Raw genomic sequence first — 15,387 nt, 5'->3', positions numbered from 1 at the left:
TCAGTAGCCATCAGAAAGTTAAAGTACTGTATGCTGGAACATGAAGGCCTTTATCTGCAAACAAACGAAAGTATATTAATAGTATTTACAAATACTAAAACTAACAGTATTTTGTTCACAGTGCCATTGCTTATACAGGTAGCTTTCCCATGATACTTGTATTTTGGCATGAGAATATATATATATATATATATATACTGTATTTCATTATATATGTATATATAATGAAAAACATACAAGTGCGAATATAAACAGGCCACAGATACAGCCATCAAAAGAGACATCTGGGAACATTTAAACTGTACAACTCTTCCCTTTTGATTCGAGAGGAAACATTGTTCTTGTGGTGAGAATGTCAGTCTTTTATCTAAGGTGGCTTAAAATGATCGATGGGTACCACTATGAAGAATTCATTGTGTACACAGAATAACCTTACTTCAAGGTTCTTTAAATGCCTTTTCCAGTGCATCAAATACAAAAATTATAAAAGACATTTAGTCGGTTAAAACTTCTTTCTCTGTGGCCAAATGTCTTCGGAGTTCTGATGATGCTGGTGGTGAGTTTTAATGTGCAGCCCAGCTGCCAATTGACTGTACAATTGACTCCAAGCCTTCGTTCAACACCTGTCTCAATACCACATAAAGTTAATGCCACTTGATAACCCAAAATGCACTGGTCTTTCCTGTGTCCTCCTATGAGTTGATTCCTGCTTATCAGTCCAGCTTCGTTATCTTACTCAAGCTTGAGATCAGAGGTGACGAATGGCTTCAGATATTAAGATGAAGAAGGAAGTTTGGGTGGCACTTCAGAATCAAACCTACAAATAATGTAGGTTTTCCCCATAGGAGGTTACTTCAGGTTGTTTTCCTCCTGCTTTCTTGATTTTCTGTCTTGGTGATGGGACAACAGACCTGTAGGACTTTGTTGCTTTGCCACCTCTATGGGGTTTCTCCTTCATGAAAAGTCTGCTCTTTGTTTTCAGAAATTTGAAGCGAGTGGTCAATGGTGATGCCATGTTGCTTGGGAAGCAATCTCTTCCACTTGGTCTTGTTTCTTCTCAGATGGTTCAGCATGTTTTCAGACAAATGAGTGTTCCCAGTAAAGTTGGCCCATTCTTCAAAGAGTGGCTCCACAATATAAGTCATGAAGCCTGGAGAAAAACATAAGGCAAGTTACATCGGCAATTTAGTTGATCACTAAATGCCATTTTCTGCTAAGCCATGAGTCGGTTGAGAAGGGTGGCATAGAAGTAAGTAAGTAAGTAAGTAAGTAAGTAAGTAAGTAAGTAAGTAAGTAAGTAAGTAAGTAAGTAAGTTAATTAATTCTACTCTGAAAAAGAGGTCTAGCATAGCTTCAAGATTTTATTACTTGGGTGTACTTAATTAATACAAAATTCATTAATATTAATTTTATTTTAACTTACTAAAATTATTTTGCTTTTGCTTTTACAAATAAACGTTTGCTCCCACACTGCTCTACGCCTGCTGGAATGTAATGCTACTGGTACTTGAACTGAACTGTTGGTATGGTGCCTGGTTATTTGAGGGATTGACTATTTCCCATAACCAGTGGAACATTAGTTATTAATCAGTGGAAGAGGTTGCCTTCAGAAATTGTGAGTGCTTCTTCGCTGGAGTTTTTAAGAAGAGACTGGCCAGCCACTTCTCTGAAATGATTGGATTAGAAGTTCTCCAAGGTTCCTTCCAGCTCTACTCTGGTTGAACATCTGCCTGGCCAATTTCATCCTGCAGGGTTGGTGCATTCTGACAATGTCATCTCTCAGGATCTCAAAAATGCTCTTTTTTTAGCACTGCCTACCCCTCTGAAATAAAGCTTCCCCAAGATCTGGATAGCCCCCACTCTACTATTGTTTAAAAGGGCCATAAAGGTTTGGCTCTTTACCTAGGCCAGTGATAGTGAACCTTTTTTCCCTCAGGTGCCGAAAGAGCATGCGTGTCCAAGTGCCCACGCCCATAATTCAATGCCTAAGGAGGGCGAAAACAGTTTCCCCTGCCCCCTCCAGATGCCCTCTGGAGGCTGGAAATGGTCTGTTTCCCAGCTTCTGGTGGGTCCAATGGGCTTGTGTTTCGCCCTCCCCAGACTCCAAAGGCTTCCCTGTAGCCAGGGGAGGGTAAAAACACCCTTCCCCATTCCGACAGAGGCTCTCTGGAAGACAAAAACGCCCTCCCAGGGCCTCTGTGTGAGCCAAAAACCAGCTGGTCGGCACACATATGCACCTTGGAGCTGAGCTAGGGCAACAGCTCACATGTCAGTAGATATGGCTCTGCGTGCCACCTGTGGCACCCGTGCCATAGTTCGCCATCACTGCCCTAGATCATGTAGAGGTTTTTATAGCTGGACTTAGAATAAGTGGGCTACTATTCTCTAAACCTGCCTGACTGGTCATTACTCCAAGTTTTATTAAACCAGAAAAAGCTTAGGCCTTCAGTGAGAGAGAGTAGGACTCCCTACTTTCTCCTGCTTTTTATTCTTTATTCTTTATTTCATTGTAATTTGATTATTGTAAGCTGCCCAGAGCCATTGTGAGACATCATCGTCGTCATCATCATCATCATCACTATTATTATTTGCTGGCTGGGGAATTCTGGGAATTAAAGTCTAAATGTCCTTAAGTTGCCAAGGTTGGGAAACACAAACTTATTTTATCTGACTGCCAAGTAGTTTTTCATGGAATAGAAAAATGATGTGTCTATTAGGAAATCAGGCTGATGATACATGGTATACTCACCAATTTGTATACTAGGTATTGTGTCTTTCTTCTGATTGCAAAGAGGACTTACTTCCAAGTCAAATTTCTGCTCCAGATCACCTATCAAAAAGGATAGTTAAATTTTGACACCATAAATGTTTTTGTGTGTAGAGCTCTAATAATTCAGTCTACTTGGTAAGGCACTAGGCTAGTAAGTAGGAGATCATGAGTTCTAGTCCTGCCTTAAATATGAAAGCCAGCTGAATGTCCTTGGGCCAATCACTTTCTCTCAGCCCAGTTCACCTTCACAGGAGCCCCAGGAACTTGTGGGGAAAATGGGAGAAGGAAGATATGTTAGATATCTTCACCACCTTGAATTATTTGCAAAAATAAATAAAGGGAGAATACAAATAAATAAATAAAATTTAATAATTTATATGCTAATCTGTCTGAATGCTGCAAATCCTAAGAGGAAAATAATTATATCCATCATCTGATATTCATACAATGTTTTCCACAATCCAGTTTGCACATGTCTGTTACCAACTCATACAAGGCTAAGAAAAAATATAGGACTCTTTTCTTGCATAAATTATTTTATGGTCATTTTTGTAGTACTTAAGTGATGTGCGGGAAACCTCTACATTTGTAGGGTACAGTAGTTATACTAATATTTTACTACTTTATTGATAGACATTTGTAAGTCACTTTATCTTATTAAAGTGCAAATTGAAGATGTCTATTTAATCTAAAATATGTACCACAATGTGTTAGTTGCTATTGTTCCTTTCATACACCTTTTATATGCATTGCAGTTATCAGTAGGTTTGGGTGATCAGAAGTATAACTTGTAATGTAAATCTTCCCTAACTTTATGATCCACACATTTACAACATTCTAACACTCCAAATTCCAAGCCATGGGATCATATTAGGGCTAGATGTTTCATAGATTGTGATCCTAATACAGTTGAAGACTACTTGATTGGGATAATGCAGCTGCAAGAGCAATCATGGGCTTCCCTAAATATGCCCATGTTACACCAACACTCTGCAATCTGCATTGGTTGCCGATCAGTTTCCAGTCACAATTCAAAGTGTTGGTTATGACCTATAAAGCCCTTAATGGCATCGGACCAGAATATGAATGTCTAAATCCGATCAAACACTTGTAAGAGCTCATATTAAGACTTACAAAGTGGTGCTCAAGGCGGCAAGATGCGCATATCATGCTGCCTTGATTGCATCAGCGGACTCCTGCCTGGCCGCTATGTTTAGGGTGACCCGCTCCCTTCTTACCCAGGGGGGAGTTGGGGAGCCCTTACAGAGTAGTGCCGAAGATTTTAACACGTTTTTCGCTGATAAAATTGCTCGGATTTGGGTGGACCTCGACTCCAATAGGATAACAGAGTTGACTGACAATGAGTCAGTCGAGGTGACTGGGGCCCGTACTTGTCCACCTGTCTGGGAAGAGTTTGATCTGGTGACACCTGATGAAGTGGACAAGGCCATTGGAGCTGTGAGTTCCGCCACCTGTTTACTGGATCCGTGTCCCTCCTGGCTGGTCTCGGCCAGCAGGGAGGTGACATGGAGCTGGGTCCAGGAGATTGTCAATGCTTCTTTGGGGAGGGGGTCCTTTCCGGATCCCTACAAGGAGGAACTTGTGCGCCCCCTCCTCAAGAAGCCTTCCCTGGACCCAGCCATTCTTAACAACTATCGGCCAGTCTCCAACCTTCCCTTTATGGGGAAGGTTGTTGAGAAGGTGGTGGCGCTCCAACTCCAGCAGTCCTTGGAAGAAACCGATTATCTAGGCCCTCAACAGTCAGGATTCAGGCCCAGCTACAGCACGGAAACTGCTTTGGTCATGTTGATGGATGATCTCTGGCGGGCCCGGGACAGGGGTTTATCCTCTGTCCTGGTGCTCCTTGACCTCTCAGTGACTTTCGATACCATCGACCATGGTATCCTTCTGCGCCGGCTGGAGGGGTTGGGAGTGGAAGGCGCTGTTCTTCAGTGGTTCTCCTCTACCTCTCTAGTCGTTTGCAGTCGGTGTTGGTGGGGGGTCAGAGGTCAACCTCTAGGCTTCTCCCAATGTCGTCTGGCGGAACCCAGGGGAAGAGCCTTCTCTGTGGCAGCCCCGACCCTCTGGAACCAACTCCCCCCAGAGATCAGAATTGCCCCCACCCTCCTCGCCTTTCATAAGGTCCTTAAAACCCACCTCTGTCGTCAGGCATGGGGGAATTGAAATATTCCTTCCCCCCAGGCCTATACAATTTATGCATGGTATGTTTGTGTGTATGTTTGGTTTTTAATAAGAGTTTTTAGCTATTTTAAATATTAGATTTGTCATACGCTGTTTCATTATTGTTGTTAGCTCCCCCGAGTCTAGGGAGAAGGGCGGCATACAAATCTAATAAATAAATAAATAAAATAAACAAATAATGCTTCCTTCCAGATGGAAACTACTTCTCAAGTCACTAGCCAGTTAGGTCCTTCCTATTCATATAGTCCTACTACATAAAGTGAGAACAATTATATCAATACACAATGCTTTGGTTTGAAGACTCTTGCAAATTCCTGGGAATGGATTTTCCTTTGGGATGGATCGGTGAGGGAAGATTAAAATGTTGAGAGTTCTACATAAAGGCCAGTTCAGACTCTTCTGGGGAATTCTGGGTGTTGAAGTTCACAATCTTAATGTTGCTAAGTTTGGAGAACTCTAGTCCTAATTCATCATCTTTTGTTATTATTAAAAAGACTAGTGAACGCTACTGTTCAAGGTTAATCAAGGCAATTAAATGGCTATAGTTGTATGAATCACTTTATTTTTTTTTAAAAAAACAGGGCATTTATTTAAGAAGGTTGCAATTTTCCCGGATTTCTTTTTAGCATCTTCAAATAAGGTTATGTGTCACTGCTACTTCATATTTAAATTATGATTCAGAAACACAGAGCCAAGGTGAAAATATATCAGATTGCTGACCTTGCCTGTAGAATTCCTCACAAACCCGTTCACTCCACTGTTTGCTCAACTCCCAGAGCCGGCAAGGATTGCAAATGTCTGCGCACTTAAGAGCAATCTGAAAATAAAAGACATCTGTGATGCAGTAAGACATATCATACTTGGAGGTCTTTAAAATGTATTGGCGTGTTCTGTCGAGCTCTCTGGTAGAATCCTCCCAAAAATTCACAGGTACAAATTTCAGACACACGCACACACGTTTGAAAATTCAAAACAATGTTCTTTATAATGAAAATTCACTTAAACAAAGCCCTCTTTTGGTATAGCAAAGAGCACTCGTCTCCAACCAAACTGGTAATTTGTACAAGTCCCTTATCAGTTCTGAGATACTTAGCTTGCAGCTGTGAGGCAATTCACAGTCCTTCTTCTTTCACAAAGTGAAACACACTTTGCTCTGGTTTAGTTTCAAAGCGGGGAAAAATCAGCACACAAAAGGTCAAAGTCAGCAAAGCAGTCATGAAACACAAGGATCAGATAATCCTCCACAATGGCCAAACCCACAGGCTGCTATTTATAGCAGCCTCACTAGTTACCACAGCCCCACACAACCACAGGTGGCCTCATTTTCTTTGATAATAATCTCTCAGTTGTTGCTGCCTATGCATCGCTCTCCGCATGCGTGGCTGTATCATTGACTCTTGTTCTGAATCCAAGGAGGAGCTAGATAATGGATCTCCTTCTGAGCTGTCTGCCACACTCTCCTCCTCCCTGTCACTCATGTCTTCTTGGTCAGAGGAGCCTTCATCAGCAGATTCCACCAGGGGCAAAACAGGCCTGCAGCATGTGGATGTCTCCCCCACATCCACAGTCCTTGGGGCAGGAGCTGGGCCAGAGCTAACCACAACAGGGCATTGCAAGTTTTATGTTGTATTACAAAAGACACTCAGAAGGGAAATCACTCCATAATACCAAACAATACATTCAATATATATATTGTACTATATTCTATTCATAGTTATAACTATAACACTGTGAACCTGTACACTTTATCAATGCAAATATACCCTGAACCAAATAACGTTCCAAATGTATTGGCATCCTTCAGTCTTGAAAGACCATGGTATCATGGATTCTATACTAATTCTAAATTCTATTTCTATACCAATTCTAAATTCTAATTCTAATCTAAATTCTTCAACTCCCATTTCTGAGGTAGCATGACTGGTGGAGGAATTCTGGGAGTTGAAGTCCACTAATCTTAAAGATGTCAAGTTTGAAGACCCCTGGGTTAAGGGTTAGGAGCATAGTTCCCTCTAAGCTGAGCAGTGAGCAATCGCTCACTTAAAAATCATCATCAACTCAGAGTTTTCCAAACCTGCCCAGAAGCCGAGAGGGAAAGAGGGAGAGGGAAGGAGAGAGAGAGGAAGAGAGGAAGAGAGGAAGAGAGAGAAATAGATAGAAAAAAGAGAGGAAGGAAAAGAGAAAGAAAAGGAATGGGAGTAAGGAAGAGAGAAAGAAAATCAAAATCCAGTTTGAAACTAGCTCAACTATTTAAATGGCATCTTGATATTGATAGAGTTGCCCTATTATGAGCTCACTGTTATAGACACACAGTACAGTATTTTATTTTGAAATTCTCTGAGGTAAAACAGGGTGGGTTTTTTATTTATTTATTTGTTTGTTTGTTTATTTATTTATTATTTCTGTGCCGCCCAGTCCCGAAGGGACTGCCGCTCAGACACTATACTTTTCCACCCACCCCCCAAAAAAATTAGAGGGAAAACTGGTTAGGAGTGCAAGAGTCTTCAAACCTGGCAATTTTAAGGCTTGTGGACTTCAACTCCCATGCCTAAGGTGGAGGAATTCTGGGAGCTGACGTTCACAAGTCTTGAAGCTGTCAATTTTGAAGTTTATAAAAAGTATACATGGTTTTTAAAAGTATACATGGTTGTAAAAGGTATTCTGCTACACTGGCATTTTATTAAACAATATAATTCTACACCATTTGGTTCAGAATACTTTTTTCCTTGTTTTCCTTCTCTAAAATCTAGGTGTGTCTTATATACCAGTGCATCTTATACAATGGAAAATACGATATCTGGAAACAGAAGATATCTTCTAGACATGCTTTCCTGGTTTTGCACTTTATACAAACTAAATTTGAGGATAATCCTAAATTCAAACTGATTTGGCTGTATCACTGCCAGCCAAGCCATATGTAGCCGCTGCCCTAATTGAATTAACAGATTCAAAATATTTGGGGATGAGTTGGCATCTACTGCTACCAAAATGAGAGGAAATGGTTTGAGTTAGAGGAAAAATAGGATTTGCCAGCTTTAGTAAAATAGCCACACTGCTGGCCCAAAACATTTTTTTTAGGCAAAACATCAAGTTCCTTGCCCGCAGGTCAGGTTGCCTGGTACTTAAGTATGATGGAATGCAAGGGAAAAATACTAATTTAAAAATAAAATAAAAATAAAATAAAATTTCTCTTCCTGAAATAAAGGCACAACAAACCCCCCCCCCCAAAAAAAGGCACAACAAAAAATTAAACACTAATGATATCTGATCTTTTCATGACATCCCAAAATAGTTATCTGAGAGGATTCTGCCCATTGTTGAAGATGCTGAGCAAAACTTTCATAAATAATATGCTGGATTTTTGAGAAGTTACAATCTCAAATCCCTTAATTATACCAAAATTTAGATAGCCTAACTTCAGTGATGCATAGTGTAGTAACTGTATTGTTTCAATGTATTATATTCACAGTTTTACTGAAAATTATCTAAAAGCTGCAAGTGAAGCTCAAGTGTTCAGAAGGACAGGCAAATGAAACTGTGTAATGTTGGTCCTAAAAGAATTTCATACATAATTTTTACATGTTGACATCAAACTATGCCACACAAACAGCTGGGAAAGACTCTGTTGATGATCCCACAGGTTGTCTGAGTTCACAATAATGTGGCCGGAAGTTGACCTTCTCAGTGGCAGAAACCCAACAATACAATCCTCTAATTTGAAGTCAGGTAGGGATTCTGGAGGGAAGAAGGAACCATTCTTGAAGGACAGCTGTTTGTCATTGTGCCTTCTTTTTAGCCAACAACTGAAAACACACCTGCTACTTCCAGGATAACAATGACTTCTGGACTAAAAGTTTCAGAATATCTTTTTAGACTGCTTGTCATGTTATTGTGAAGCATGGAACTCATTACCAGACTCCGTAGTATCATCCCCTAACCCCCAACACTTTACCCTTAGACTATCCACGGTTGACCTCTCCAGATTCCTAAGAGGTCAGTAAGGGGCATACATAAGTGCACTAGAGTGCCTTCCGTCCCTTGTCCTATTGTCTCTCCTATATCTCATATATCTTCTCTACTATATATCTATAAGCTTCATTGTATATTATTGTGTATTGGACAAAATAAATAAATGAAAAATAAATGAAAATAAATAACATGTTTGTGGTGATGCTGTATTTCTCAGATGTTTTATTTTGCTTTGTTTCATTTTGCCAACTCAAATTATGGGTTCAGTTCCTCCCATTTCTCTACAACAAGCTTTCATGAAGAGAGTATTAGCTTAGATCAGTGTTTCCCAACCTTGGCAACTTGAAGATATTTGGACTTCAACTCCCAGAATTCCCCAGCCAGCGAATGCTGGCTGGGGAATTCTGGGAATTGAAGTCCAAATATCTTCAAGTTGTCAAGGTTGGGAAACACTGGCTTAGATAATGGGCTATATCAATAACATAATAAATATGAATGAACTATGAATTCATTATCAACATCAATAATAACTGATACACTGTTTTGCCCCTTAAATAATAAGAATGTTAAGGATACAATGAACAAGGCAATACCGAAACAAAACTAAATACATTAACTACTGCATTAAAAACATCCATATAGCCAAGTAGGAATCCAGAGCATTATACCATAGTCTTTCGTGACTGAAGGATGCCAATGCAATAGCCAAATAGATTTTCTCCATACAGCTCCTACTAACTTGTGGAAGGGCCGAGGCTTGGGTTTCCCAGCTCCTCCTAGTATTAATTTGTTGCTGGAAAATGTTATTGTACTTAGGAACTTTCAAAAGCCATGTATCAAGTGAATAAGAAAGTACGTACAGTGTTCCCTCGATTTTCATGGGGGATGCGTTCTGAGACATCCCGCGAAAGTCGAATTTCCGCGAAGTAGAGATGCGGACGTAAATACACTATTTTTGGCTATGAACAGTATTATAAGCCTTCCCTTAACACTTTAAACCCCTAAATTGCAATTTCCCATTCCCTTAGCAACCATTTAGATTATTACTCACCATGTTTATTTATTAAAGTTTATTAAAAAAATATTTATTAAAGGCAGATGAAAGTTTGGTGATGACATATGATATCATCGGGCAGGAAAAACTGTGGTATACGGGGGGAAACCCGCAAAGTATTTTTTAATTAATATTTTTGAAAAACTGTGGTATAGACTTTTCGCAAAGTTCGAACTCGCGAAAATCGAGGGAACACTATTTAGAATCAAATGAGATCCAGTATAACATTTAATATCATTTACATATCAAATGGAAAAATCAATACTAAAATTGCATATTGTGATGTCTCACTTAACGACTGCAGGTGATTTGCTTAATGACCACAGCAGGACTGAATTTATAAACTCATTGTGGTCCTGTGCTGTCTTGCCTAATGATCATATCGCTAGCAATGGGGTTGATTGCCCCAATCATGGACGCTAAGTAAGGGCTACCTATAACAGGGATGTCAAACTCAATCAAATTGTAGGCTGGATCGTGAGGTATTGCAATGTTTTTGCCTTTGCAGAGTTGAGTTGGGCATAGCCAGCACAGCTGTATCAGCCTGCAAAATGCCAGTTTAACAGGCCTGACCTATATTGTAAGACTAAAGTACTGGTTATCTGAATGGCTCAAGTAGCTGGCCTGTCTAATTCAGCACATCAAAGATATCTCCTGTACAGTTAACCATGATGGTGTGTGTATGTGGCACATGTTGACAAGCCTTCTTTGTTCACTTTCCTTATTCAATCGGCTGCAACCATGTCATGTGAAAGACAACTAAGATTAGATAAATCCAGTCACAGTGTATCAAAACCACGGATGACATGAAGAAAGTGGGCAGGGAGAAATTTTTCTCCCATCTTCAAAAAAATAAAACCAGGGCTCAGTCAACAAAGCTGTCTGAGATGAGGATTTAGAGTATAAGAATGTATCTCCTTACGCATCATTAACCTCCCAGAATTCATAACAACAACTGCAGTTAAATTTGAATGGCAACTAGGCACGAAGGAAACATGGGATTTGGGTGACATTTAGATAAATTTATGGAGCAAACATTTTTCAAGAGCTATAAATCTTGAAAAGCTAATGTTGCTCCAGAGTTGAGAACAACTTGGCCCCAAATCCAACTGGAGGGGAGCAATGTTGGAAGAGGGATTTATCTCCATTTTCTATATTTGAATACCCTAGAGGCATTTTTTTAGTCTCTGTAAGAAACAAACACTTGGCTTGACCAAGAAGGCATTTGTATATTCTTGTGCTGTCTTCGCCTAATAGCATAATGTGTAAATTGGATGAAAGTGAATAGTTCAATGAATGCTATAAAATAATCAAAGAAATTTGGTACCACTGGCTCTTTGCTTCACGTCACCTCTGCTCTGGGCCACCTGAGAAAATATCTACTTTTAAACAGAAACCTTCAACATTTACCTGAAGCATAAAGTGCCTATCTGAAGCATCCTCTAATTTCAAGTCCTGGTTTTTTAGATGAGTTTTCAGTTGGGTCAAAAATTCGTTCTGCCTGTTGATATCTGTTGCCAAGATCAGGGAACCGAGCTGTTGTTCAATGTCATGACTACAGGACAATGCAAAATAAAAATAAAAGAAGCTGTTATTAACAGATGTCATATCCCCCATTTTGTATTGTTAGGGTAGTGTCTCCTCTTATTAAATGGCTACCAGGGAGGAACCACTGGGAGGAACAACACCGTCAAAATGGTGGACATAATTGGAGTGATCCAAGCCCTGTCTATTTTTGCATATATGTGAGGTGTGAATCTAAAAGTGGCGGGGCTTCAATTGCCTAGCTGTGGTCCACCATTTTGATGATGATGATGATGATGATGATGATGATGATGATGATAATAATAATAATAATTATTATTAATAATAATAATAACATAGAAACATAGAAGACTGACGGCAGAAAAAGACCTCATGGTCCATCTAGTCTGCCCTTATACTATTTCCTGTGTTTTATCTTAGGATGGATATATGTTTATCCCAGGCATGTTTAAATTCAGTTACTGTGGATTTACCAACCACGTCTGCTGGAAGTTTGTTCCAAGGATCTACTACTCTTTCAGTGAAATAATATTTTCTCACGTTACTTTTGATCTTTCCCCCAACTAACTTCAGATTGTGTCCCCTTGTTCTTGTGTTCACTTTCCTATTAAAAACACTTCCCTCCTGAACCTTATTTAACCCTTTAACATATTTAAATGTTTCGATCATGTCCCCCCTTTTCCTTCTGTCCTCCAGACTATACAGATTGAGTTCATTAAGTCTTTCCTGATACGTTTTATGCTTAAGACCTTCCACCATTCTTGTAGCCCGTCTTTGGACCCGTTCAATTTTGTCAATATCTTTTTGTAGGTGAGGTCTCCAGCACTGAACACAGTATTCCAAATGTGGTCTCACCAGCGCTCTATATAAGGGGATCACAATCTCCTTCTTCCTGCTTGTTATACCTCTAGCTATGCAGCCAAGCATCCTACTTGCTTTTCCTACTGCCCAACCACACTGCTCACCCATTTTGAGGCTGTCAGAAATCAATACCCCTAAATCCTTCTCTTCTGAAGTTTTTGCTAACACAGAACTGCCAATGCAATACTCAGATTGAGGATTCCTTTTCCCCAAGTGCATTATTTTACATTTGGAAACATTAAACTGCAGTTTCTGTTGCTTTGACCATTTATCTAGTAAAGCTAAATCATTTACCATATTACAGACCCCTCCAGGAATATCAACCCTATTGCACACTTTAGAGTCATTATTATTATTATTATTATTATTATTATTATTATTAATTATTATTATTATTATTATTTATTAGATTTGTATGCCGCCCCTCTCCGCAATGATGCCATTGACCCTACATCCCTGAGGAACTCCATTTCATCTGGCTTATTATTAGGGCTGTGCAATGGAAGGATGCTTCAGAAACTGAATGTAGCATCTTCCCTGCAGCTCATTAAAACAGCTACATCTTTCTCCAGCCCTATTTCTCATAGCACTGGTCTGAATCTCATCAGAATCCACCTATAGTTTCTCCCAGTTTGAATGAGGCAGCAAGCACTCTGGAGAGCTGCTGAGCAGTATTCCACACAGGTGCCCTAACTATGTGCTGATGGTCCATGAGAGTTCATAATTTTTGCTACACAGAGCTTTTTAATGCGGAGAAGGAAAATGTTTAAGATTGGCATGGGGCCGTGATGGCGAACCTATGGCAGGTGTGCCACAGGTGGCACGTGAAGCCATATCTGATGTCACGCAAGGTGTTGCCCTATGTTGGCTACAGCATGCATGTGTGCGCTGGGCAGCTGATTTTCAGCCTTCTTTTTAGCTGTTTTTGCTCTCCCTGGGACAGCGAAAAAATGGCCCAACAGGCCAACCGGAAGTTGGCCTGTTGGGCTGTTTTTTGCCATCTCCAGGGTTCAGGAAGCTTTCCTGAACGCTGGGGAGCATGAAAAAACAGCCAAACGGCCCAAACGGAAGTCCTGAGGTTTCAGGGAGCCCTATGTGCATGCACGCAGGGGAGGGCATTGCATTATGGGTGGGAGCACACGCATGTGCACTATTGTGCCTGCGTACACCCTTTTGGCACCTGAGCTGGAAAACGTTCGCTATCCCTGAGTAACTGAGTAACGCCAGTTAAATTGGGCAATTTCCAAGAAGTAATTTTTTTTTCAGATAAATGTGATTGGGAAGCATGCGAGTACGCACACAGATTCACATGCATATATACCACAACCACACGGATCACACAGGGACTAGACACCATACTATATTCACAAATGTGGATCTTTTCAAAATTTTTGAATCTGCTGCTTTTATAGTGTCCTAAGGCAAATGAATATTTATTTATTTATTTATTTATTTGTTTGTTTGTTTATTTGTTTGTTTGTTTGTTTGACCTGTATGCCGCCCTTCTCCGAAGACTTGGAGTGGCTCACAGGATAAATACAAAAACAATATGTATACAAATCTAATTAGTTAAAACTATCAGCTAAGACCCCACTACATTAAAAAGCACATCCACACATAACATTTAATGGTCAGGGGGTGGGGACGGTCTAGCTGCCCCATGCCTGGCGACATAGGTGTGTTTTGAGACTCTTGCGAAAGGCAAGGAGGGTGGGGGCAGTGCGAATCTGATTCCAGAGGGCTGGGGCTGCCACAGAGAAGGCTCTTCCCCTGGGCCCCACCAGACAACATTGTCTGGCCAACGGGACCCGGAGAAGGCCAACTCTGTGGGATCTAACTGGTCGCTGGGATTCAGGTAGATGGATAAGTAGGTAGATGGATAAATAGATGGACGCACAAATCAGTTCAGGCAAAACCCAAACAAAGTCACCATTCATTTTGCACATCTGTTCAATTCCATAAAGTGCCCTGTAAAAACATTGCATTCAAAAAAGTTCTGGGAATCCACATGAGATCAGCTCGCTTCCCAGAATCTGACGCTCACCTCTCTTCTTTCGGCAGATGTGCGAGGAGTCTTGATTCTCGAAGCATGCCTATTGTAGATCTCCAGTGATGGTTTTCTAATACAGAGACGTTCTGGAAAAGGGAGGGGGGGATTTGAAAAGCACACCGAGCTGGAATGGATGCAATTTTAATAAAAAGAATAGGTGTATTTTTAAAAAAGGACAAAGTATGCATTTCATTTGACATTGAGTAAGGCAGTGAGGTTGTCCAAAACTAGTCTGGCCTTTATTCCCCCGGCAATAATGTTCCTCCATCCTTTTTCTTTACTTCTCCCTATAAACCCTGACATTTCAAAGACTTCTCAGCCAGGCCTTAGATCATCCCAGCTGTATGCCTAGAATTTGGCTGTGCCTTGTCAAAACTGATAGAGAAAGATGAGCTTGTCACAAGATAATCTCACCATCATTCTGTACTAGCCTTGGTACTTGTGGCCCTGTCTGTCCCTTTATCTTTGAGTACAAGGACTGTCTAAATTGTTACATAGCTGACATTTCAGAGAAAGGAAGGAAAAATGGGTGGGGGAGGACCTCAAGCTTTTTAAAAAGGGTACACAGCTCTCCTCTTATTTCTGTAATGAGCTAATTATAAAACTGGAATTCTGTTATAACCCATTCACACCTATTGACTGAGTTCCTTGGATGTATTTTGCAACTGAAGGGCAAGTAAATTCCATCCGTGTCATATGCCAAGATAGAAGGGCCAACTAGGCTTGGGGATATCCAAATTCCAATCCCAACCATTGAGATCCCTCAGTTAGTTTAGCAGACATTATGTCATCATTCAAGTCTAGTTCATGAATTGTTGTGAAGGCAAACATGTATTTATGGGGAAGGAGAGAGAAATGCTTAGAGAAAATATTGTCTGGGAATTCAATAAGTAAATGTGTTGCTAAATGATGGACAATAGAGATTTATGTCTGGCA

At 40.4% G+C, this 15,387-nt stretch overlaps 1 protein-coding gene across 2 annotated transcripts in view; it reads right to left on the bottom strand.

Moving 5' to 3' along the window:
• Positions 1-341: 341 nt before the first annotated feature.
• Positions 342-15,387, bottom strand: part of PDE7B (phosphodiesterase 7B) — a 178,810-nt gene continuing 163,764 nt past the window's right edge. For both annotated transcript variants that reach the window (XM_070733596.1, XM_070733597.1), the window contains 5 exons: positions 14,446-14,537; positions 11,406-11,550; positions 5,693-5,789; positions 2,750-2,830; positions 342-1,150 (listed from right to left, as the gene is read on the bottom strand). In XM_070733596.1, coding sequence (XP_070589697.1) covers positions 939-1,150; positions 2,750-2,830; positions 5,693-5,789; positions 11,406-11,550; positions 14,446-14,537 — 627 coding nt within the window. In that variant the 3' untranslated portion in view covers positions 342-938. The remainder of the gene's footprint in view (positions 1,151-2,749; positions 2,831-5,692; positions 5,790-11,405; positions 11,551-14,445; positions 14,538-15,387) is intronic.

The sequence above is a fragment of the Erythrolamprus reginae genome, chromosome 1 (assembly GCF_031021105.1).
Source record: "Erythrolamprus reginae isolate rEryReg1 chromosome 1, rEryReg1.hap1, whole genome shotgun sequence".
Classification (NCBI taxonomy): domain Eukaryota; kingdom Metazoa; phylum Chordata; class Lepidosauria; order Squamata; family Dipsadidae; genus Erythrolamprus; species Erythrolamprus reginae.
Note: the sequence above shows the minus strand (reverse complement) of the source record. Positions and strands in the feature narration are given on the sequence as shown.